Source organism: Ochotona curzoniae, unplaced genomic scaffold (genome assembly GCF_017591425.1).
Source record: "Ochotona curzoniae isolate NIBS_2020 unplaced genomic scaffold, NIBS_Ocur_1.0 scaffold_3890, whole genome shotgun sequence".
In the NCBI taxonomy this organism is placed as follows: Eukaryota; Metazoa; Chordata; class Mammalia; order Lagomorpha; family Ochotonidae; genus Ochotona; species Ochotona curzoniae.
Window position 1 is genome coordinate 17267973 of NW_024467115.1, and position 26336 is coordinate 17294308.

At 43.9% G+C, this 26336-nt stretch overlaps 1 protein-coding gene across 2 annotated transcripts; it reads right to left on the reverse strand.

The window, feature by feature from the left end:
• Positions 1–4656: 4656 nt before the first annotated feature.
• On the reverse strand, positions 4657–18269 carry MTFR2 (mitochondrial fission regulator 2). Of its 2 annotated transcripts, XM_040965494.1 has the most exons (8): positions 18033–18269; positions 17399–17475; positions 13941–14045; positions 13389–13501; positions 11521–11756; positions 9750–10104; positions 7525–7699; positions 4657–4895 (listed from the first exon to the last, which is right to left on the reverse strand). In XM_040965494.1, exons 2-8 carry the CDS (start codon positions 17459–17461, stop codon positions 4860–4862), a joined length of 1083 nt encoding a protein of 360 aa, XP_040821428.1. In that variant the 5' UTR covers positions 17462–17475; positions 18033–18269; the 3' UTR covers positions 4657–4859. The 2 variants fall into 2 exon arrangements, with proteins under 2 accessions (XP_040821428.1, XP_040821427.1); XM_040965493.1 differs by lacking the exon at positions 18033–18269 and having other exon boundaries at positions 7520–7699; positions 17399–17653.
• Between the last annotated feature and the right edge of the window lie 8067 nt (positions 18270–26336).

The window sequence follows — 26336 nt, forward strand, 5'->3', positions numbered from 1 at the left end:
GTCTGGTTTTCCAATCTTGTCTGAGATAAAAGCCAAAATAGTAATCGGATTGTCCAAGTAAAGCCGGTGCATTTCCCAAACAGTGAAGGCCGCACCGGAGAACTTGGGGCTTTCTCACTCTCTGCAATATTTTTTTTTTTTAACATTCAGTTTATTTGAAATACAAAGTTACAGAGAAAGAGAGAGCTTCCACCTGCTGGTTCAGTTCCCAAAAGGCCTCAACAGCTGGGGCTGGATCACAAAGCTAGAAACCGGAAGTTTCACCTAGGTCTCCAACACAGGTGCAGGGCCCAAAAATCAGGGTCAGCCACCCTTACTGCTTACCCAGGCACAACTAGCAGGGAGCTGGATCAGAAGTAGAACATCTGGGCCCAGTGTGGCAACCTAGTGGCTAAGTCCTTTCCTTGTGGGGCCGGCACGGTGGCCTAGCAGCTAAAGTCCTCGCCTTGAATGCACTGGGATCCCAATGTGGGTGCCAGCTCTGATCCCGGCTGCTCCACTTCCTATCCAGCTCCCTGCTTGAGGTCTGAGGAAGCAGTTGAGGAGGGCCCAAAGTCTTGGAACCCTGCGCTCATGTAGGAGACGTGGAAAGAAGATCCAGGTTCCTGGTGTTGGATTGGTTTGGCTCAAATCATTGCAGCCACCTGGGAGTGAATTACTGGATGAAATATCTTTCTGTCTTTCGTCCTTTCTGTATATCTGACTTTCCAATAAAAAATAATTACTCTATTTTTAAAAAAGTGAACCACCAGGATTCAAACTGGTCCTCATAAAAGATGCCAACATCTCAGGTGGCAGGTTTACCAACAATTCCACAACACCAGCCCCTTCTCTCTACAATACTGAAATTTATAACTAAGCAGTGCCATCCTTTGCTTTCATCGTTGAATTTTATATAATATGTTTGTTGGGAAATGTTGAATCAGCCAATAACACAAGTAATATGAGAGAAGTCAGCAACATAGCTATTTATTATTGATGAACACCCTTCAAAATGGCCAGTTTTTTCAATTAACGTTGACTCTAACTTTGCTTTGTCTACACATTGTACAATACAAATGTGATGGCCGAATGTGCTCACAGGTTAGCAGGAGCCTGCCTGGGTGCACTCAGTGTTGTATTGCCCTCTCGTGGCAAATATGAAAAACTGCAGGTTGTAGTTTTTTTTTTTCCTCTCCCAGTCTTAAAATTATTTTGCCAAGCCTTGTAAATTGCCTTAAATAAACAGATAGTCAAGTTTATAAATGGGCCACATTGCTATTAAATTAAAACATGAGTTGTAGATCTCATCTTCCTGGATTCAAATTCCAGCTCTACCAACCAACCAGTTAGGAAAGCCCAGGATAGCTTCTGGGACAGAGGCTAAAACCCACTCATCTGTAAAACAAGGCTATGACAGAGGCCAGTGCTACAGTACATTAAGTAGCACATTAAGCCTCCACCTGCACCCACATGGATCACGGTGCGAGTTCCAGCTGCTCACTTCTGATCCTAGCTAATAAGCCTGGGCATGTGGTGGAAGATGACCCAAGTCCTTGGGCCCATGCACCCATGTGGGAGACCAGATGGAGTTCCTGGCTCCCAGCTTCAGATTTAGACCAGTTCTGGCTGTTGCAGCCATTGGAGGACTGAACCACTTTCTGTCTCTCTCTCCTATTTCTGTGACTCTTTCAAATAAATTTTTTTTAAATTCCAAATGCAAAAGTGTTATCTTCAAAAATTTATTTGACAGTTAAAATTAGAGGGATAAGGGCCTGGCACTGTGGCCTAGCAGCTAAAGTCCTCACCTTGAACGTGCTGAGATCCCATGTGGGTGCTGGTTCTAATCCCAGCGGCTCTACTTCCCATCCAGCTCCCTGCGTCTGGCCTGGGAAAGCAGTCGAGGACAGACCAATGCTTTGGGACCCTGCACCCGTGTGGGAGACCTGGAGGAGGTTCTTGGGCTCCTGGCTCTGGATCGGCACAGCACCGGCAGTTGCAGTCACTTGGGGAGTGAATCATCAGATAGAAGATCTTCCTCTCTGTCTCTCCTCCTTCCTATATATCTGACTTTGTAATAAAAATAAATAAATCTTTAAAAAAAAATTAGAGGGATAAAAAGAGAGAGCTTGCATCTGTTTGTTCATTCCCCTAATGGCTACAATGGTCAAGGCTGGGCCAGGCTAAAATGAGGAGGCAGGGACCCCAGCAAGGTTTCCTCTAGGGTGCAAGGACCTGAGCACTTGGGCCATCATCCGCTGCTTTCCCAACACAGGAGCAGAGAGCTAGATCGAAAGTGCAGCAGTTGGAACTCAAACGTGGCATTCATATGGGGTACTATTGCTGCGTGTGGCGGCTGACTGCTGAACTACAACGCTGGTCCCTAAGCTAGCTTTTCTATAATGTGCAAGAGAAACCATTTCAGCATTCACAGTATTCGTATACAAAAAAAGGAATCAAATGTGGATTTCCTGAGTAGAGTTCAGGTGTAAGGTCACTTACACACAGCTTCATGATAAGGGGCTGAACGGCACCGCCGCCACTCAGAGTCTCTGTAGTAAACAGCCCTTCCTGAGACTCTAGGCTTAGGCCACTCAAGCAACCACGGAAGGGAATATGGTCACCTCTTCCAGGACACCACGGGCCACGCTTCTAAACAGAAAGGAGTCCACGGTCCTCAGGTATGCCTGGTACGGAGACATTGCTTGGGGAAAGCAGGAAATTTTGCTGATGTGAAACACTGAAGTTTTCTAGAAACTCCACCTGAAGTTTCTCAAGCCAAACACTTCCCTGAGCAGAGGTGAGACCGGTCAGGCATTTCAAATCACAAACGCCCGCAACCTAAAGCATTCCAACTCCTAAACTTCCCAAATGCCAGTGGAAAAGTCCATGCCATGGAACTTCCTTCATAAAAATATTAAGACTGCCTTCAGGGCCCGGCGCAGTGGCGCAAGTGGTTAAAGGTCCTCACCTTGCACGCCCGGGATCCCATATAGGTGCCGGTTCTATCCCGGCAGCCCCGCTTCCCTTCCAGCTCCCTGCCTGTGGCCTGGGAAAGCAGTCGAGGACGGACCAAAGCTTTGGGACCCTGCACCCGTGTGGGAGACCCGGAAGAGGTTCCTGGCTTCAGATCGGCATAGTATCGGCCCGTTGCACTCACTTGGGGAGTGAATCATCGGATGGAAGATCTTCCTCTCTGTCTCTCCTCCTCTCTGTATATCTGACTTTCCAATTAAAAAAATAATAAAAATAAATCTTTAAAAAAAAAAAAAGATTGCCTTCAGCTTATATGAATAAATTATACATGAATTTATATGAATTCTGTGCTTATACGTGGATCCCACAATGTATGTGGAAACATTTTAAATAAAAACTCCAAGACACTAGCAGGCTCAAGCATTTTCAAACCTGGATCTTCCATAGATTTCTGATCACTGGGACATTTTTTTTCTTAACTGGATAGACAGTTATACAGAGGAGAGACACGGAAAGATCTTTGGTCTAATGGTTCACTCCCCTAGTGGCCGCAAATGGCCAGAGCCGAGCTAATCCAAAGCCAGTAGCCAGAAGCTTGTTCCAGGTCTCCCACGCGGGTGCAGGGTCCCAAGGCTGTGAGCCATCCTCTGCTGCTTTCCCAGGCCACAAGCAGGAAGCTGAATGAGAAACACAACAGCTGGGACACAAACCAGCGCCCATATGGGATCTCAGTGACTGCAAGGCAAGGATTTAGCCACTAGGCCATCATACTGGGCCCCAGGGTGTATCTTTCTTATATTTCTGTTATAAGAAAATGGGTCTTGCTGGCGATGACTCACCTGCTCAGCCACACTGAGATTCTAAGATGATGGCTGCATGGCCACTCCCTAACCACAAGGGGGCCAATGAGAAAGGTGGGGCCAGGTAGCCCCAAGAAAACCCTGGGCAAGCAGGGCTTTTCTCAAAGTGGAGAGCCTTGCAAAACACATGGGCGCTGAGTCCAGTAAGAGTTACCCAAACCCCCAGCTGTGCACAGCCTGAAGGCATCTGAGTTTGCAGGCAAAGGACAAGACATCTATCTACATGTACTTAATTGTTCCCATCTACCAAGAAGCCCTACCTATAGTACCCATTACCACAAAATAAATTCTTCAGACTGAGGAAGTATGAGAAAATGAGAATTTGAATTGCTCCAAACACAATCAAGTTCAGAAAGTGCATTTATTTTATACTCTATCAACATAGGAACAGGACATATCAATAAGACAAGGGCACATTTTTTATACACTCGGTATAGGCCACACTTCTCAAGATTCTTTAAACATGTAAATTCTTTAAGACTTCTACTTTCAGTATTTAACAGTCAAAATCTGTTTCTAAAAATAACTTATCATCTCTAGGAAAAGTTTTAGGAAACTTAACCTATAGGATTGAAAGAAGGAATATCTTAATAAAAAAGAATTGCAATTTTATCTTTTCCGAAAATCTCCAAGTTGCTGGAAGCCAAGCAAATGAGATCCTTACCAATTTCTAAAAGATCCAAAGGTTCTTAAAGTTTGGGTCATAATTGCACAGGAAAATTATGAATATAGAATTCAGCCTTGAGCAATACTAACATACACACACACACAAAAGAATTCACGCACCTAACTATCAATGATAGCTAGCTCACTATGGCTCTTCCGAAGCAGGAGACAAGTGTTCCTTCCTGCAAGCCAAGACTGTTCAGGCCTCAGCAAGAGGACATCCCAGTGTACAGCCTTTAATTAACTTCCCTCAGCAGCTCTTTGGAAATGTGATGAAAGACACGCCTGGCATATTCTCACGATCTTTCCTTCGAAGCGTAGAGCAACAGTTTCTGCTCACACCTTGGTCAACAGATTTCCTGTGCATTCGCTCTTCCTTTACTGTCCTTCTGACTGCAAAATGTGACGTCCAAACTGAAAGAAAGAAATGTTTAATACAGAATTTATTTCTCTATGAATAAGAATGCCAAGGTACTGATGTCAAGCTGTCAAGACGACCCTTTGGGCTGAATCCCATCAACAACAGAAGTTGTTTGGGGCTGGCCCAGTGACATAGCAGGGAAAGCCACTACCTGCAAGTCCAGCATCCCATGTGGGCACCGAATCTTGAGTTTTAGCTGTTCCACAATGTGCTAATGTCCCCACTGCGATTATGCCATTGCTACCGGCCTATCAGCTAGTGCCCAGTGGACCCACGGGGAGAGGTGATTGGTGGAGAACTGTATATAAGCAGCTCACTCTCAGCAATAAACCTTTTTCATTCGCCTGCCTTTTCGTTCATCTCTCCCTTTCCGCTCACTTGTTCATTTGTGTGTGTGTTTGTGTGTTTCGTTCAGTGTGTGTGCCAGTTGCGGTGGTGGTTCCTGTTTTTCCAGGCCCTCCAGAGTTCCTTGTCATTTTAGTGTCGCCACAGGATGGCGGCAGAGACCAACAAGGAAAGCTTAGAATCAGACAGGAAACTGTCAGCTTGGACTCACATATACCTTACTAGGTAGGACACAAAGATTAGTTACTCCTCACTGGGGTATTGAAGATTTCTCTGTACACCCCTCCTAAAACTGTTCTGCGCCTCAACTGTTGACATATGCCTTGTTAGAGTTATAAGCCTGATTAGACCATCCTAAAATTCATCAAGTTCAGTAAAAAACATGCTTCAATACTATAAACTGCTAAACATAAAAATGAAAATAGACACGAGATGGCTGAATAGTACCCTATAGCCATTTTAAGCTGTATAGCAGCCGGTTGTGTATAAACTAAAATTGAAATGTCAATGAAGTAGTCACAGGATGTGGTTAAGAACTTGCATTTTTTAACACATTGGTTATTATTCAATACCATGTCAATTAACTCCATAATGTTGTAAATTGTTGTTGATGTTATGTTGTGGCTTTTCATTGGAGGGGATGATATTCTGCTAGCTCTACTTTCAGACCAGAGATGGTCTCCCCAAAAAACTGTTGAATTTATCTGGACAATAAGATGCTGGACTCTATGTATGGTACATGCTTGCAATGAAGGAATCATGACTGGATATGCACTGTACTACTACAACAAGGTGGAGGAATCCACCATGGGGAAAGGGCATGGAAGGGGTTGGGAGAATCCCAGAGCCTACGAAACTATGTCATACAATGAAATGAAATTAAAAAAAAAAAAATTCTTGGGCTCCTGCATCCATTGGGGAGACCCAGAAGTCCCTGGCTCAGGGCTTCACATTGGCCTAGTTCTTGCTGTTGCTGCCATTTGAGGAGTGAACCAGCAAATGACAGAGCTCTCTGTCTCTCTCTCTCTCCCTGGGTACTCTTTCAAATAAATGAATCTTAACAAAACAAACAGTGATTTGGCAAAACAGAGGACTGGCAACTTGTCAGACCCATGTTCAGAAGGAAGCAGATGCTCAGTGACAGACGAAGCCTCCCCTTGACTACACTGTCAAGACCCTGCTTGTCCAGGCCGGAATCTGATGCTGTACGATAGAGATGATTCTTCCACTAATGTGCTCCTAGCTGGTTCAGAAGAAACTGCTAAGAGACACTGAACACACAGTACCTGGCAACCAGGCTAACCGCCGGACCTCACTGACCCACTGTCCCTAGCAGAGTCAGAGTCACCTACACGAATCTCCCAGGTAACTCCTGATTGCCAAACAGCCCATTATCTGAAGGCCTGCAATCGAACTTTTGACTCTACCCCGTCAGATGTCAATTTAAGGGCATTAGCACGGGCTCATGTGAATGGCAGGGACCCAATCACGTGACCATCATTGTCTCCCAGGAAGCTGGAATGGGAAACAAAATCACAACTTGAACCCAGGTACCCCAATACAGAATGTGGGTACCCCAACTGCTGCACCCCATGCCCATCCCCTCCTCCTGGGGCTTATTTGTATTTATCTAAGCTAAATTCTAAGTTGTGCAAAGCACCCAAAAATAGAATTATTTCTAAATCTTCTTAAATAAGACTTCAAAAAAAGAAGCAATCTTAAGGAACAACTGCTGGAAACATAAAGTATGTTCTTTTAAGCAAGGTGAGGGTTTAGCCACTGAGCCATCACACTGGACACGAGAGGAGAAACAGAAAGATCTTCCACCTGCCGGTTTACATTCCAAATGCCCAGGGGCTGGACCTGGCCAAAGGTAGGAGCCAGGAATTCCATGCAGACTCTCAAACGGATGACAGGGACCCAAGTACTTGGGCATATCTTCCATTGCCTTCCCGGGCCAACTAGCAGAAAGGGTGAGAGGCAGAATGATGTGGACTTGAACCACCATTCCGACAGGAAACGTGAGGGCATGCCAAGCAGCAGCTCAACCTGCTGAGCTACAACACCAGCCTTTCCCTGAATATTTTTCAAATCAAGTAAATTTTATTCCAAAGTCTTACTAACAGCCTAAAAGCAAAAATGAAGATGTAAAATTAACAGTAACAGCAACACAACTGTCTAAACCATCCTGCGTAAAACTGCTTGAATGCGTAGTTCCAATGGTGAGCAGTCAAACTGAGAAGAATTTCAGAATAGATGTTACATGCTTTACCTCACCCGTGAAGTTTCTGGACTAGAAAATGGAGAAGACGCCCAAGACTGGTTTTCTTTCTCAAAGGAATCCTCTTCTTGGAATGCAAACTTTTTCTTGAGTGCATGTGAGATTAAGGCTACTGGATCCCACGGTGGAGCTGGGCGTTTCCTCTTGTGAATGGGTCTACCGCCCGGCGACCTGATTTTAAAACAGATGAAAATTCTGTTGCACTTTTAGCTGCTTATTGACAAATACAAGGGCAATACAAGAATATCTTATGATCTAATTGGTCAATCTGATTCCTTCTCAAAAGGTTGTCATGAAATCTACACGGCGTAAGGGCTCAAGATCCAGGAAACCACAGAGCTCTCGCATGTCACAGCGCCAAAAATCTTCACTAAATTTTATCCCCTAGTTTTCTGGGTAGAAAATTCTGAAGAAATGTGAAAGGATTTATATGTATATACATATATTTTTTTACAAAGAGAACTTAAAAAAAAAAGATTTAATTTTTTTTTTTATTGGAAAGCCAGATTTACAGAGAAGGAGAGACAGAAAAACAGATTTTCCGTCTGCTGGCTCATTGCCAAAGTGGCCGCAACGGCCGGAGTTAAGCTCATCCGAAACCAAAAGCCAGGAGCTTCTTCTGGGTCTCCCATGCAGGTACAGGGTTCTAAGGTTTGGGGCCATCCTCTACTGTTTTCCTAGACCAGATGCAGGGAGTAGGATGGAAGTGGAACAGCCGGGACACAAACCAAGGCCTATATGGGATCCTGGTGGATGCAAAGCAAGGACTTAGCCATTAGGCCATCACACTGGGCCCAATGTTTTTTTTTATTTTTTATTATTTTTTTTTTTTTTTATTGGAAAGGCGGATATACAGAGAGGAGAGACAGAGAGGAAGATCTTCCGTCCGATGATTCACTCCCCAAGTGAGCGCAACGGGCCGATACTATGCCGATCCGAAGCCAGGAGCCTCTTCCAGGTCTCCCACGCGGGTGCAGGGTCCCAAAGCTTTGGGCCGTCCTCGACTGCTTTCCCAGGCCACAGGCAGGGAGCTGGAAGGGAAGCGGGGCTGCAGGGATTAGAACCGGCACCCATATGGGATCCCGGGCGTGCAAGGCGAGGACCTTTAACCACTTGCGCCACTGCGCCGGGCCCTGGACCCAATGTTTTTTAAGATTTATATTTTTATTTGAAAGGCAGTGTTACAGAGAGATAGATTGTCCATCTGTTGATTCATCGCCAAATGACTGCATCCACCAGGGCTGAGCCAGGCTGAAGCCAGCAGTCGAGAACACCATGTAGTTCCCTCACAGGGATGGCCAGATCCCATATACTTGAGCTGTCCTCTACTACATTTCCAGGTGCATTGGCAGAGGCTGGCTGGAAAGTACAGCAGCTGAGACTTGAACTGGCACTCAAGTAGGATGGTGACAACACAAGCAGCAGCTTAATCCACTGTGACACAATGCTAGCCCCATGAAAAGAAAAACATTAGGCTGTTTCTCCATTCAGTCATGCTTTCAATTGCCACTAGATGTCCACTATTTCCTTTTGCTATTCAGAAAGGCTTGCAGTTTGAAATGTATCAAGTGCTTATTTCTACAATGCTCAATTTCATTATTATCAGACCACAACTGGCTGACAATAACTGCAACCACAAAAAGCAGAACCACCAATAAGGAGAACCACTGTGTATCCCTAAACTTCTACGGTAGGGTTAACATAAAATATTGAGAAACAGCCAAAGTTTATTTCAAAAACAAAGAGATAAGACACTAGAAGGAAGGAGCAAAAAGAATTGAAAGTGTCTAGGGGGCCCAGTGAGATGGACTAGCAGCTAAAGTCCTCGCCTTGAACATGCTGGGATCCCATATGGGCACCGGTTCTAATCCCGGCAGCTCCACTTCCCACCCAGCTCCCTGCATCTGGCCTGGGAAAGTAGTCAAGGACGGCCCAAAACTTTGGGACCCTGCACCCACATGGGAGACCTAGGGAGATTCCTGGCTCCTGGCTTCAAATCAGCACAGAACCAGCCATTGCAGTCACTTAGGGAGTGAATCATCAGATGAGGATCTTCCTCTCTGTCTCTCCTCCTCTCTAATATATCTGACTTTGCGATAAAAATAAATCTTAAAAAAAAAAAGTCCTTAGGAAAGAGAAAGCTGTTTCTTTCATAATGTTCATAAACAAAACTTTGTTTAAAATGGCAGCTGACGTCGCAGCTCAGATGACCCCAACGTACCGTTCAACAGCGCGGAGCTTCACCTTGTTCAGATCCTTGAGGACATCTCGCATGTTGGGAACATCTGCACATCCCTGGCTTTCTGAACGGTGAGGGCAGCTGGTCTGACGAGCGCCTGGCTGCTGCGTTTGGATTTCAGTTGCACTGTCTGAGTCACAGACGGCATCAGCTGCTGGTTGGACGGGAGGAGTCCGTGAGGGCCGGGGAGAAGAACACTGCACGGGTAGTGGTGGCGGCGGGGGCGGGGAGGGAACCCTCAAAGCAGGAAACGGATTTGGGTCCACATTCACTCCAGCAGCCCCCAGCGATGGTGACTGTCCCAAGTCACTGGGGCCATCACTCAAGTCAAAAGGACCTTAAAAAAAAAAAAAAAAAAAACAGCATGTTTAAGTAAATTCTAACTGCTCAGTGAATTCTCTGAGTCCAGTAAAATCATAAATTCATTTTTAAACAAATTAATAATTCTTGGTGTAGGCCTTAAAGGGGGAGGGAGAAAATAGGTATTTTGAAAAGAAAAGAAATGCTTTTCAGTAATTCATGAACAATCTTACGTGTATCCTCCATATTAAAAAAAAGAGAATGCAAACATAATCAACATTCAAACTGATAATCTATTCTAAAATGTCACTGCACAAACAGCCAGATTATTTCCTAAACAAGATCCTAAAGTTTTAGGGAAAAAAAAATACTTCATGTCTCACAACAGATTTACTCCACAAGGACTGTAAGTAAACATGCTTGCTTTTAAAAAGTGTACATCACGAACATTGATTTGTATTCACTCAAAATTATATATTACATAATTTGCCTTTATGTAAATTGTCATAAAAATATTTTATGAATATTACATTAATATGTGCATACAGATCATTTTTAGCAATCATATTCACATCATGCTTGGCTCCTTACATCCAAATTATTGTGAAAAGCAAAGCATCTATGTTGCTTTAAATTTCATACGCACACACACACCACACATAGATTTTTTCTTAATTTTTTAAAACAAAAACATCTTTTAATTCCATTCTCCATGACCTTTCAAAGTACATTCCAATGTATGAACTTTTTATACATATGCATGTGTGTGTATTTAAAGCCAAGTTGTATTTCTAAAATTTTAGAAAAAGATCATCTGCAAAACATTGTTCACCTGAACTTAGTGGAAGGGTGTCAGCCATAACTAAAACTACAACTATGAGAGGCTTTAAACCCAACTTCATTTTCAACAGTTTTCTGAAGAGCTGAGAAAGCTTACTTAGAAGAAACTTTTTAAACAAAAATAATCCCTACAGTATAGCTAACTCTTCTTTAACCAAAAGCCACAAATATCAGATGTTACAACCATATCTATCTGGTATCAGCGCTGTAGCATTGTAGGTTAACCTGTCATCTGTGATGGCATCCAAGAAGGGTGCCTGCTACTTGATTTCCAAGCCAGCTACCTGCTAACATGGGGAAAGCAGTGGGAGATGATCCAGGTACTTGGGCCTCTGCACCCATGTGGCTGACCTGGATGAAGGTCCTGGCTCCTGGCTTTGGTCTGGCCCAGCCCCAGGGGTTATGGCCATTTGTGCATGGGAGCTTATTTTTTTTTCAGTAACTCTGCTTTTTAAATAAATAAATGAATCTTTGAAAAAATATATAATTGCACATACCAACTTTTATGATACACTCTATGATAATATCATTGACAGTTTTTACTCAGAAGTGTACTGACATGAAAACTAGATGAGTATCCCCTAAAAAACAAGAGGTCCTGCGAGCGACTCACCAGCACCTGCCATGTCTTTCAGCGCCTGCATTCCCACGATGGCAGCGATCTGGGAGCGAAGGAAGGCGAGCTCCTCTTCAAGGGCAGCCAACTTTTTTATTGCAGTTTTATCTGCAGGCGGATCACTTTTCACTGGTTTGTTCTGTCTTGGAGCAGGTGACAATGGATCCCAAACTAGTTGCCCAAGATGGGTAAACTCACTTTTTTCCTCTTTTTCATTTTTCCACATACCATTTCTGTGGGTTGGAAGGAAGGAAGGGAAAAATTGGAGAGAGAAGGAGGGAGAGTGGGAAGGAAACTTTCAATCAGAGGAGGAAAAATTCTTTTATGGAAAGCAACTGCAAACCAAACCAGAGCGGCTTTCTTCCCCTGTGCTTCTCCCTAGATTCACTGAGAACCAAGACACACCCAGCATAGCTTATGCTCTCAAGCCTCGGACCAGAACATAGCCTCTACGAGAGGGCCAGCAAGGGAACGAGGGGGCCTTGCGTTCAGCTGTAAAACAAAAATAAATATCCTCACACCGTACAGAATTTAAAATTCAATGGAAGGTGCTGAAAGGACTTCTATTCAGGATTGGGGTAAGTTTATAGTCTTCTCTCTACTTAAACATTTGGTGAACTAGTTGCACACATGGGAAGCAGCCAGAACCTTTGAATAACCGGCACTCACTGAACTGAATGCCTGTACTGAATCAATTGTTATATACGTCAGCACGCTCCAAGGCAAAAATTAGCTGAAAATTTGAAACAGTGGCTGAAGTGTGGAAACTCGGCCCCAGAACCTTCTATAGATACTGAATCCAGACGTTCAAGCCCCTCACCAAAGCCACTGCCGATGCGGACTACTGGAGTGGTGATTGCAGAGATGGAGGCCTAAGACGGGCTCTGAAGACGCCCCGAAGCTGCTTCAGAAGCAACAGTACCTCCCAAACACCAATCCCAACCAAGCTACTGTACCTTAACCAATAAATCAATCCTATTGCAGAAAAAAAGAAAAAAAAAGGAGTGTGCTTTCCCTCTGAAGGTCACAGTGAAAAGAGTGATTAATAAACCACAGAGATCATCCCGTGAAGAGCATGGAAGTCATGCACAGCCTTTGTCAACCGTCAGGTCTGTTAACAATGATCAGGAGCGCTTCTTCCATTTTCCACGTGACTGATAACTATACATAACTGTCTTATTGGAACTTGATTGGATGCATATACCCACCCTGAACAAAATGTTAACTTGTAGCCAAACTCAAACTTGTGGAATAGTTAACACAGGCAACTGACTATCTGAATCAAATCCTCAATTTGAGCAGCTAAATACACTCTTAACGTTGACTTTCCAGCCAGATTCGGAATCTTTCACGTGCACCTTCCTATATACTTCAAATCACCTTAGATTACTTACAACAGCCAATACAATGCTGACACACTGCTTGACATGCATGGATGCAACATAACATCTGGAACACAGAAAATCCAACTTTTGCTTTTTAGAACTTTCTGGAATCGATATTTTCCAGAATATTTTCAAGCTGTGGTTGGTTGAATCCACAGCTGTGGACCCACAGCTCCAAAGAGCCAGGTGCACGTTGAGTACTGTGTGAGATCTGACTAAAGATATAAATCTTGTAGTTGGTAGGGAAAACAGAATGGACGTAATATCCCTTCACTATTCCTTCCTCCTAGGCCAAGAGTAATCGTGGCTTGAAATAGTCAGAACAATCAGTCATCCTTATTACCAAGATGACCAGTGGCACACACAGACGCACACAGAGGTGAATAGAACAGGAAGGCTCAATCAGGACTCAGCAACTTCAGCACATGCAAGCATTAGGCTTCTAGGTGAACCCCACTTCCCAAACAAACATAAAATTACCGAAATCTCAGACAACCGGCTTCTTCATCATTTGCCACACACAAGATATCAGCAAAAGAGGGAACCCTAGGTCCGTAGCTATCAGGGTCTACAGAGTTCAAGAGCGGGATCAGCTGAAGTTACAAAGAAAAAAAAAATGTTACAGCTCTGCAAGGATTTCAGAGAAGGCATGCACTCACAGCATTGAATGAGTTAACAGGGCCAACCAGGGGAAAGGATGTGAAGTGGGACAGCATGCACCTGCAGCCAGCCAGGACACCACACCGCGGGAAATGTTCATCCAGCAGTCTGAGCACACAGCAATATTATCTCCCCTGGTTAGTCAACTCTATCCCCAAAAACCAAATAACCTCCTGAGCTGATACTCACACCTGCCCACCTCCACATGCAATAAGTTAAAGAAACTAAAACGAGAAAGACGCATGGAAAGGGACTTATTTCCAGAGGTAAGGGATTCCGACTTGCAGGGGACAGTTCCTCCTGCACAGGTCTACCCTACATCCCTGGGACTGTGCAGAAACATTCTATAACAATGCACAGTTGCTGACTTACCTCAAAATTAGGTCGCCGACAAGGCTCTAGAGGAAGCATTTTGCCAATAATACGAACAATACTCCGAGCCGATCCATAATCTTTATTTTTCCAAATCACCAAAGCCTATTTAAACATAAAGGATGATTTAAAATGCAATGATTATGCATGTTTACACATTTAAGGGAGAAAAAAAAAGCAATTCAGCACATTGAAAACTAAATGCAATAACACTGGTTTTTTTTTTTTTTTTAAGATTTATTTTTTTTTATTATTTTTTTATTGGAAAGGCTGATATACAGAGAGGAGAGATAGAGAGGAAGATCTTCCATCCGATGATTCACTCCCCAAGTTAGCGCAACAGCCGATGCTATGCTGGTCTGTCCTCAACTGCTTTCCTGGCCACAGGCAGGGAGCTGGAAAGGAAGCGGGGCTGCCGGGATTAGAACCGGCACCCATATGGGATCCCGGGCATGCAAGGCGAGGACTTAACCACTTGCGCCACCGTGCCGGGCCCAACACTGGTTTTTAAAAAGCAAACACGAGTACCAGCACAGCGGCAGAGCAAGCTAATCCTCTGTGTTGCTGGCAGCCCGTAAGGACAACAGTTCTAGTCCTGGCTGCTCTGCTTCAACCCTAGCTTTCCGCTAACGGCCTTGGAAAAGTAGCAGAGGATGGGCTGGGTCTTGGGCTTCTGCCACTCACCCAAAAGAAGCTCCCAGCTTCTGGATTTGGCCTGTCCCAGCCCCCATTGGGAGTGAACCAGCAGATGGCAGACCTCTCTCGTCTCTGCCTCTACATCTCTCTCTGTAACTTTGTCTTTCAAATAAACAAATAAATCCTGTTTAAAAAAATAGGGCCCAAGCAAGGTAGCCTAGTGGCTAAAGTCTTCGCCTTGCATATGTCAGGCTCCCATATGGACACTGATTCATATCCTGGCTACTCCACTTCCCTTCCAGCTCCCTGCCGGTATCCTGGGAAAACAGCTGAGGACAGCCCAAAGCCTTAGGACCCTGCACCTGCATGAGAGACCCAGAAGAAGCTCCTAGCTCCTGGCTTCGGATTGGCTCAGCTCCAGCCATTGCAGCCACGTTAGGAGTGAACCAGCAGATTGAAGGTCTTTCTCTGTCTTTCCTCTCTGCAAATCTGCCTTTCACAAAAAAAAATTAAAAAGGGATAGGAGTGAACATATACACATTCCAGAAAGATATCGCAAGAAAGAATAGATTGTTTTGTTCTATTTCTGATAGCTAAATAGTCTGTATTTGCCAGGAAAATCTCCTCCCCTCCTCCCAAACAAAAATACCATGTTTTAGCCTAAATAAAAAATGGGATCTGTCCTCTCATTCCTGCATCACAACCACTAATAAAAAAAATAGGATCATTTCAAATTACCAAGCAATTTTCTTTAAATAAATAAATAAGAGGGATAAATAGAATCCTAGACAAATGTGTTATTTACATTCAACAGAATATATCTTTTGGAAGTCAGTTCTTAAAAAGGTCCCAGCTGTGAAACGGGGGACCAGCATTGTGGCACAGCGCATGAGGCCTCTCATTGTCACATCAGCATCCAACATTAGTGTCAGTCGAGCCCTGGCTGTTCCACTTCCAATCCAGCTCCCTGCTAATGTGCCTGGGAAAACAGTAGAGGATGGCCCAAGGAGCTATGCCCCTGCCATCCATGTGGGAGACCTGGATGGGAGACCCGGATGGAGTTCCTGGCTCCTGACTTCAGCCAGGCCTGGTCCTATTTATTGTGGCCATTTGGAGAGTGGACCTGCACATGGAAGATTTCTTTCTATCTCTTCTTCTCCCTCTGCTACTCTGCCTTTCAAGTAAAGCTTTTTAAGAAAGTGAAATATGTTGTTATAATTTTTAAAAAACACACAAGAATATTTCAAAGACTGCAAGGAAAATGGAATGAAAAGATAGGATTATTTGATACAAAACTTTTTTTAAATCCATGGATACAAGGGGACTTCAAAAAGTTCAGGGAAAATGTATCTGATTAAAAACACGACACACAGATTGCCAAAAAGAAAGGTTTGCATCAACTTTTCTTCACTCAGCCCAGTCTCCGAAACCTGTCTATTGTACACATTCCACATGTGTTCTGAAATCACATTTTAAAGGCCAATGCTCTTGGCCCCATCTAGTCTACTGAATTTCCCACAATTCATTCACAGAAACTCATGCTCTCTCAGGTCAAGTTATCTTCCTCGCTCTCACAAAGAAATACGCCAGTACCATCCTACCCAGCAGGTATTTCCCCACAGGTCTAGCAGGCCCTAACCCAGCTACAGCCCTAGTGCTGTGCTGCTTTTTACTTGTCTTTCCCTAGCCAATTCACACTCCTCTCCATTCTTACGCTCTACTCAGTTCTAAACCAGTTCTGATCAGTAGCAAAGAAGCAGCCATGTAAACCCACGTCACTGTATTTCTCTGGCAGTTGCCTCTTGCCTACTAGACTGAAGTTTGAGGACAAAGTTGGGCTTGTATTTTCTTTCGAATCCTTCAGGGCAGTAGTTGGCCCACTGGTACACTCATTTGACTTAAGATGCTCTCCAAACGAAATACAACACAGGCCACATATGTCAATGAAATGTTGGAGTTGTCATATTTTAAAACATAGACTGGTGAGTTTTCTTAACATAGTTAATTTAACTTGATATATATATACATAATTTCAATCTGCAAGCAATACTCCATCTATTGTGTATTTTATCTCAATCAAGACGTCTGAAGGACTTAAAAGTGGCATGTGGCCAGTAGCTGCCACACTGGACAGCATAGCCAAGAATATGTAGATCCCAGGTTTGGAAATGCAAGAGTGTTTGTATTTAGTGTGTGCACCTCTGCTAAGACTCACAGGCCTAGCAGCGTCACCGCATGAGGGCTGTGTACTTTAAAATCTCCCAATTCTTGGGTGACTAACCTGTGAATTTATATTTTGCTTTATCACTCCCAACTGAAAAATCTCTCTCATTGCCACTGGTCGCATTTTCATCATTCTTGCAATTTCACCTCTTTCCTAGATTCCTGGCCCAGCCACTTCATTTTGACTTCACTAATTTTGTATGGATTTTCCAGTGAATTTGTTCACTGATATCCACACTGCCATCCAAAAATGGTTCATTCATTCAGTATGATGTGCTTCCATCTTGCAGATGAATAAACTACCCCAGTTATGCTTAGCTAAAGGGAAAAAAATCACAAAATGGAACTCTTTAGGAAAAACTATATTTCCAAGCTGATTTGCCCTAGCTACTCACAGGCAAACTGCAGAGCCCTCTAATATGGCATGCTCATCCCATTACCTTGCCCATATTTCGCTTCCTTTGTAACTTTCTTTGACATCTGACCTATAACTTTCTTTTTAACTCAAATTACCAAAGACAAGCTTACTATTGTACCAATTTTGCCTCAAATGAGGCCTAGGGTAACAGAGTCATTCAAAACTCTGGAAAGACACTTACCTGGTCTATGGGAACACCAAAATATTGCAGCATATCCCTTAAGATACACATTATGAGAGACATCGATGAAAGAAACACTGCAAGCAAACTCAAAGAAGCATTATCAGCATCTTGGTGCCTTGAGGAAAAATTCTGGAGGATATTAATCTGGACAAATAGTTACCACATAAATTGTACTAAGTAAACAGGAAGAATTTTCTCATTGCATCCATCAGTACATTGCCATATATGGATAAAAGTTAAGGGGAGGAGGTGGCAAGAGAAATGTAGGATTATAAAGAAGGGGGCAACTGATTTTTTAAATGACATTAATATTTCCCGGGTCGTTTGAGCCTCTACGGGGGCCTCGTTAACAGATATTAATCCACAACCAAACGGGAGAGCATCACGTTTACGATAGCCAAGCTCGCTTTGAGTTGAGCTCAGGTGAACCTTGAAAAACTCAGATAAGGGCCCAACTCAAAAGTTCTCCCAACTGTTTTCTCTTTTCAAAGCGCATCGCAATACCTTCCTCCGCTCCTCCTTCTTTCTAGACCTAAGGAACATAAACCCTTGGTCCCCCAGCTGGTGAGTGTTAGCTGCACGCAGCCCCGTTTGGGGAGTCCTCCCAGTCCCGCAGGGCAGCCCCGCTCACCTGTCCCGGAGCGGAGATCTCCCAGTGGGGGAGATGCGGCCGACCGGCGTTAACGGAGCTGCGACCCAGAACCCGCGCCAGGAGCGCTCTGGGGCGCCCGGCATCCGCCTGCGCGAGAAGTATGACGCACAGAGGGGGATCGAGCGCCTGCCTCGGCCCGCAATGGAGCCCAGGCGCGGGAGGCACGACCCTCCTGCCTACGGCAGGTCCCAGAAGAGTTCGGTCGGTACTTCCGCCTTTCCGGACGAAACTCAAACTCCGCGGACCGTAACCAATGCCCGGTCTCATTGGACAAGGCAACAGGATCGCTGCTTCTGGTTGGTCATTGGACATCACGTGAGACACAGCAGCTGGCAGTAGAAGCTATTGGGTGTCTTTCCCTCGGAGGGCGGGTTTTCCACAAAGCAGCCAATAGCAGCCGTCGGCCCCTGCTGTGCGGGGCGCAGGTCTCCCGGCCGGCGAGCGAACGTTCGCTGGCGTCCACACAACTCTGGGCGGGAGCAGGGCGCCCCTCAGCCACGTCAGGAACCCTGACGAACCCGCATTTCCCAGCTTCTCAGCCATGGGAGAACCCGTTCGACGAGTGTCTTAATTACCGATAGTGCCCTCGAAGGGTGCGCGGTAGTTAGGCATCCTTCGTTCCTTCCCAGCTCTCCAGACTACTGGATGTGGGCCGTAAATTCCCGAGGTTCTGACTTCCTAGGAGACATTAACCCTGGTCTCAAGCTTCACCCAGCAGGTGCTTGGTGTCACAGTCCTTTAATCGTGCCATCTACTGACCTGCAGAACAAAAGTGCACTGACTGCCGTGTGACCTGCCTCATTCATTCAATACTGTACATTCAGTACTGGGTGACTACAAGCGCCAAGCAGTATTCAAAAAAGGCAGTGGGGAGACGCATTTGACCTTGCCCTTCAGACAGTAATTAGTGTGTGTATAGCCTCTAGATTAGCACCACGGTTTACGTTCCAGCGCTGCTCCCAGTTTCCGCTTTTACCTGGCCCAGCCTTCGCTGTTGCAGGAATTTGGTGAACCAGAAGACAGCAGCTCCCTTTCTCTTGCCTTTCAGAGCCATCCCGTTTACCGTTGCTTTTAAAAGCTGCTAGACTAAAAATATTTTTTAAAGAAGTTTTAAAAAGCTTCGGCGCGGCGCGGTGGTGTGGCAACTGAGATCCTCACCTTAAACCCGCTGGGATCCCATATGGGCACCGGTTCTAATCCCGGCGGCCCCACTTCCCATCCATCTCCCTGCCTGTGGCCCGGGAAAGCAATTGAGAATGGCCCAGAGCCTTGGGAGTCTGCACCGGCGTGGGAGACCCGGAAGAAGCTCCCGGCTCCTGGCTTCGGATTAATGCAGGATTGGCCATTGCGGTCACTTGGAAAGGTATGTACAGAGGAGGAGAGACAGAAGAGGTGTGAGGGACAGTGTGGCTTACTATAACTCAGTCTTTCACACTATGTTTTAACAACCTCTGGAGAAATTTGACAATCTTTTTCTATTATTCACTTTCACAATAAACTCTTCTGAACTTTCAGAATGAACTAATTCCAGAAAGATATATTTGAAAGGCAGTTTTTAAAGAGAGCACCTCCATCGGCTGGTTCACTCCTCAAATGGCCACAACAGCCAGAGCCAAGTCAGTCAGAGCTTGTGACAGTTCCCCATTTCTGAGTAGTATTCAGAACTATTGTGAGTCACTTTCTCAGATTTTTTCTTGCCATTTCCCCCTCTCCAAGCTAGATCTAGGTCGTGTCCGTGGATATTTTTTGAATCCTTTCATACTTTAAGTTCACCAGGCCTTTCCTGACAGGGAGCCTTCACTAATTTTGAATTCACTGGTAAACTCCTCTCACCTCCCTACTGTGTATCCTGTGTTCTTATGTCTCTGTACTTTATATTCGTCTTTTTCTTAAAACATAGCAGCAACAAGCATTTGGCGATTACTAATTAAAACGCATCTGGAAGGCCCACATCCCCTATCAGACTGCCTGGTTTCAAGTTCCAACTCCATTGCTGTGGGGCTCAGGGGCTAAGTCAACAAGATGGCGAGTAACAATCGAGGTCACTGGGTTACACATGACCAGCACGATGGCGGTTGAGGACAGAGACGTGGGCGTGAGGACAGAGACGTGGGCGTGAACCAGGGGAGGGGTCACGTTGTTTCACTCACCTGCCCCTGGCCTATGGGCGGTGGCTTCCGCAGTTGTGCTCCGTGTAATTGGCTACTAGTTCTCCCCTCCTGGAATTCCTGGCCTGAGGCTATTGCCTGTTCTATATAAGAAACTGAATTTTCCAAATAAACCGGAACTGCTTAGACAGAACCCCAGTGCATCTGTCTCTTGCGCGCTGGAAAGCTGGATGGCGGGTAGCAGGCTCACCCCCTCCGACAACGGGGTACTAGAGGAATATTTGGGGGAGAGCCCCCACATTGCCATCCCAGCTTCGGGTTAACGTGTAAAACAGGTGGTAATGGCTGGAGAACACAGGTCCCTGCTAGCTATGTTAGGGAACTGGACTTTTTTTCCAGCTCCAAACTTCTTTCTGCCCTAGCTCTAGTGATAAGGCATTTAGGAAGTGAACCAGTAAAGCAGAAATATCTGCCTCTAAATTTAAAAAAAAAAAAATCTTATACAAAAATGACATGTGCAATTAACAATGTTTAATGTAATTTGCACCTTCTCCTGTTCACATTTTTGTTTTGACAAATGAATGATTTGCTACCCCTCAAGACCATGAGGCACTCAACTCTGAGGACAAACAGGATGTGCAACTTTTCTGCTGGATGCAAGATTTCAAGTGGAGGAATAAACAAAAACGAAAGGCTAAAACATAGCTAAAGGGAATTCCTGTGGTTCATCATAACTAAGATTCAGCCAATGGGGTCCAGCGACATGGCCTAGCAGCTAAAGTTCTCGCCTTGACCGCGCTGGGATCCCATACGGACGCCAGTTCTAATCCTGGCAGCTCCACTACCCATCCAGCTCCCTGCTTGTGGCCTGGGAAAGCGGTCGAGGACGGCCCAGGGCCTTGGGACCCTGCACCCGTGTAGGATACCGGGAGGAGGTTCCTGGCTTCGGATCGGCATCAGCATAGCATTGGCTGTTGTGCTCACTTGGGGCATGAGTCATCGGACAGAAGATTTTCCTGTCTCTCCTCCTCTCTGTATATCTGACTTTACAATAAATAAATAAATAAATAAATCTTTTTTAAAAAAAGATTCAGCCAATGGGAAGACACTCAGTGTTTGTAAAATTTTAAAACATTAATTTCACCCTCGAAAAACAGCAACGGCAAAGGTTAAAGTTTGCGGGATAAGTGATAAGCTTCACTAAGACAGAGGGTAAGCTCTACAGGGTTACCTATTACTGTTACTCAGTTCCAAGCAGGGTCAGTTGGAGGGTTCAAGTGCTAGTGAAGCTCTCTGAGGAAAGCAGTGGAGATTAGGAGGGAGGCAGGCTAAGAGGAACGTAAGTGTTAGCAAAACTCATTCTAAAGATACCATGACTCGTCCATGTTATGGGTCACATGGACTAACATACACTTAGTTTTTCTTCCCCTTCTAACTTCAACTTAGCTGTGAAAGACAATAGACATGAAACACACGAAGTACTAGAGCACATTTAACAGTAATTGAACTGCATCGTGAAAATGCTGTTCAAGTATCTCCATTATTCTGTCAGTCTCCTCCTAAAAACATACACTGTTCCACTTCCATTGTTCAGTGCAGTTGTCCTTTGGCATATCCAAAAGAATGGCCTGAGAACTTGGTAAACTTGGAGAAATTAACACAAGTGGCATGTAAAGCAACATGAAGTTTATTGAAAACTTAGAAATAGCTAATACTGAAAAATCTGATTAAATCACTTCAATATTCTCCCATATTTTACCCTACCAGAATCTTTGTAAATAGCATATGTCAAAATCATGCAAAAATAAATTTTTTCTTTTTGTCTAAAACTCTTCTGTAATACAAACTTCTTGATGAATATTATACTCAACCTAGCACTGAGATGGCATTATTTAGGGACTTGGAGGTGTTGCCCTGGACTTCTCCCAGATTTTTATGTTTCTTTGAACTCTTTGGTCAAAACACATTTAAAAATATATATATGTAAAAATAAAAGATGATGACGACATATTAGGCCCCTTTTCACCACTCTACTGCCTAGTTCACAGTTAAAAATTACAACAAAAATATATTTAATACAGTGCTTACAAATATATGTCCCAACCAGGTTACTTAGCCGACTGTTTTGGGGCCTCAACCAGCTTCAATACCCTGGCTTTAGTATGTCCTTGGTCTGTTAAAAAAAATAAATCACAACACTCATTTGGGAAACTGTATTCTAGAACTAAGAGTAACATTAACTGACAACTTAATCAAATCCTGGAAGTCTTTTGAGTTTTGACATTTAAAAAAAGGATATATGGGCCAGGTATTGGGCCTGTTTACTGATTAGGATACCAGTATCCCACATTATTAGTACTTTCATGTTCAACCACTAGCTCCTGACTAGAGCTAATACAGCCCTGACAGGCGCTGACACAGGCTCAAATCATTAAATCTTTGCCACCCACAGGGGAAATCTCAAATTCTTGGCTTTGGCCCACTCCAACCCAAGTCATTGCAGGTTTCTTAGGAATAAACCAGCAGATGGGAGTGTGGCTGCTCAAATATATTTCCTAAAGAAAAACACTGTTATCTGCATTTCAAATGTACATGAATAAAAGAGCTCCATTTTGAAACACATAACTATATCTATACAGTATGATTTGGGGAAACAAATAACAAAGTTAGTCTGCTATTACTAACACTACAGTACTGATAATTTGGGGAATAGCAGGGGAGCACTAAGGAGGAAGGAGAACAGAAGTTAATTCCTATAGCTATAAAACTGTAATAAACAAACAGCAACAATAAAAATAACTGCCTCCGGGAAATGGACACTTTACAAAGGAACAAATCCAAATGGCTAACAGACATATGAAAAAACACTTAAGCTCCCTAGTAGTAAGGGAAATTCAAATAAAAACATCACTGATATACTACTGAACTCCAGTAAGAATGGCCCAAATACAGAAAACCAACATTTGCTGGCAAGGATGCAGGGGAAAAGGAATCCTACTCCACTGTTGATGGAATTGCAAGTTGGTGCAGCCTCTATGGAAATCAGTATGGAGAATACTCGGGCATCTGAAAATCTACCTACCATATGACCCAGCAACCCCACTTCTAGGAATATATCCAACAGACCTGTTACATGAGAAAGCAACATGCACCCATATGTACACAGCAGCACTATCAACAATTGCAGAAACATGGAAGCAACCAAAATGCTCACCAACAGAAGACTGGATGAGGAAACCATGGTTTATCTACTCAACGGAATACTACTCAGCTATTTAAAAAAATGAAATACACTTCTTCGTGGACAAATGGGCCCAACTGGAAACCATTATGCTAAAATAAATGAGCCAATCCTAAAGGGTCAGATATCATGTTTGCCTTAATATGTCAAATATAGAAACTGCTGCTTTAAATTGTATCTTATCCTAGCTTATCTTTCCTAGCTGTTATCATACGTAATAAGCTCTTGTGATGTAACCTATTAATAATTCATGACTGCTTGTGATCACCTGAGATTAATATCGCTGTTAGATCACTGTTTCTACTGTTACTACTACTTCTACATGGGTAACGATGATGTAGTCCATACTGTATTCCCATTTAAATCACATGGGTCATACACTAGCATTAATTTCTGCAGGAAGATACTGGACACTATACTGGACACTCTTTTGCATCACTCTAGCATCACACTGATACCCCTGCTACAAGTTCAACATCATGATGGAGCTGAGTACTATTTTTTTTTTCTTCTCAACCCATGGTGGAACTGTACCTAAGGGGAGGTATAATGGGAGCGCAATGGAAATGAATATGTCCATGGGCATAAAGAGAGAAGTATATGCCCGTACTTGCAATGCAAGAATGGTCTCAGAATGAAAACAACAGATTAGTCACTACATTGTTGGGAGACATCTCTTTGTGAGGGTACTCGAAAGACACCGACTGAAAAACTGCAAAGAACAATGGGGGAGAGGGAAAAACCCCAATTCCTATTAAACTGTGTCATAAATAATCAAAAAAAAAAAAGTGCCTCAAATCCGTTCATTGTTGTAAAAGACCGAAAACATCCCTGGAAAATATTTTCCCTATGTTAAGACACAATTATTTCTTTCTTGTAGTGATAGGTACTGTCACAATGAGTATTTTTTTTCAAACATGTTACAACATTGCAGAACTAGCACTCCCAGTCAAATGTGGTTTTGGATTCAGTACATAACTCATAATGCTCTAATTATAGCTGTGTTTCTGCAACACAGGAGTTCAGTAAGAATCTTCAAATGATTGACTGTATCAATTAATTTCCAAAGAATTCAGTAAAAACCTTGTTTCAACAGCTCCTTCAATAAAATCACTTTAGAAATGCACACTGAACAATATTCTGACACATGCACAACTTCTCCAGCCAAATGACAGCAAATATCTGTGTGACTGGAGACTCTAAGGTCAACGGTGACATATGCACAACTCCCCAGCCAACGGACATTGGAAGGGATTCTTCTTCCACAGATAGGCGAGACCAACAGCATTTTCAAACTACCCATCCACCTAGGCAGAAGCTCTGGAACATGCGCCATTGGGACACCATGTTGCTTTCAGATGGCCTGTCCCATCCTCAAGTACTAGAATGGTTGGAAGGTTGGGTATGGCCTATCCCCCATCTCTCGCCTCTCCACAGAAATGGGAAGAAATAGAAAGCATGGAAACAATGATCACACCCACTTCTCCCTAACCCTAGATCCTTCCCTCCCTGAGACTATGTAAACATCAATTAAAAGAAATTTTCAAAAGAAAAAAAATTCCTGAGAACCATAAACATAACAGGCATTACTCAAAATTTTATTAAAGCGTGTATCAATATGTAATATTCAGGAAAATCCCATGACATGCTTTTCGTAATTTGCCCTTCCAATATCACACACACACACACACACACACACACACACACACACACACACACACACACACTGTTCCCATGCTTCTCTTCCAGAACGTGAAATACTGTTTCACATGTAACCTTGTTATACTTATATCCCAGGAGATCCAAGCAGAAACTCAAGAAAAAAGCTACATAAACGTCAACAACAGAAACATTTTTGGGCCCAGCACAGTAGCCTGGTGGCTAAAGTTCACTCCTTACAGGCACTGGGATACCATATGGGCGCCAGTCCTAATCTCATCAGCTTTCCATCCAGTTCCCTGCCTATGGCCTGGGAAAGCAGTCGAGGATGGCCCAAAGCCCTGGAACCCTGCACCCACATGGGAAATCCAGAAAAGGCTCCAGGCTCCTGGCTTCGGATAGGCAGAGCTCCGGCGGCCATTGTGGCCACTTAGAGTCAACCATCGTATGTTAGATCTTCCTCTCCGTCTCCTCCTCTCTGCAGATCTTTCCAATTTATAAAAGGATACATATAACAATAAGACTACCCAGTATAACAACCAATGATCTTACACATCCTTTCATATACACAGTTTCATTTCCCTGGCAAGAGACTGTAATCTACCATTCCTGAATAAGGTATATCCATTTGACTTAGCACACAAATGTCCAAGAAAACGTTTAATTAAAAGTTGAGAATGTCTCACCCAGCACCATGCCCTAGTGGTGAAAACCTGCCATGTAGGCACTGGGTATCCCATAAGGGCACCAGTTCATATCCCAGCTGCCCCAGTTCCCATCCAGCTCCCTGCCTGTGGCCTGGGAAAGTTGTAAAGAATGGGCCTCAAAAGCGTTGGGAACCTGCATCCACATGGGAAACCGGGAAGAAGCTCCCAGCTCTTGGCTTCACATCAGCTCAGCCTCAACCATTGTGACCACTTGGGGACTGAACCAGTGGACAGATCATCTTCCTGTCTCTCCTCTTCTCCGTAAATCTACCTTTCCAATTAAAAAACACTTTAGAATGGCACATTGTGTATTTTAGGTAATATGTAATACAGATCTCATTCCAAGTGAAAAGACTAATGTAAGCATTTGCAAATTATCTCTTACTTTTAGAAAGTTTCCACTCTGAAGTTATGGTTGACAAACCCCAATATTAAAACAGGCACAAGGGGACAGTATCCAGCATTTCTGTATTTTTCAGAATGGCTTAGAACTTAACCATCTGTAAAATTTCTCATTTTCCCCAGGGAAACCAGACAACTCAGTAGAGAGTTTTTGTAGAATTCTATC

Coding starts and splice junctions, on each gene's coding strand:
- MTFR2 (XM_040965493.1), bottom strand. CDS start 17,461: ATGTCTCTCATAATGTGTATCTTAAGGGATATGCTGCAATATTTTGGT. Junction 14,046..17,398: donor TTGGTGTTCCCATAGACCAG/GTAAGTGTCTTT, acceptor ATGTTTAAATAG/GCTTTGGTGATTTGGAAAAA. Junction 10,105..11,520: donor GAAAGACATGGCAGGTGCTG/GTGAGTCGCTCG, acceptor TTTTTTTTTAAG/GTCCTTTTGACTTGAGTGAT.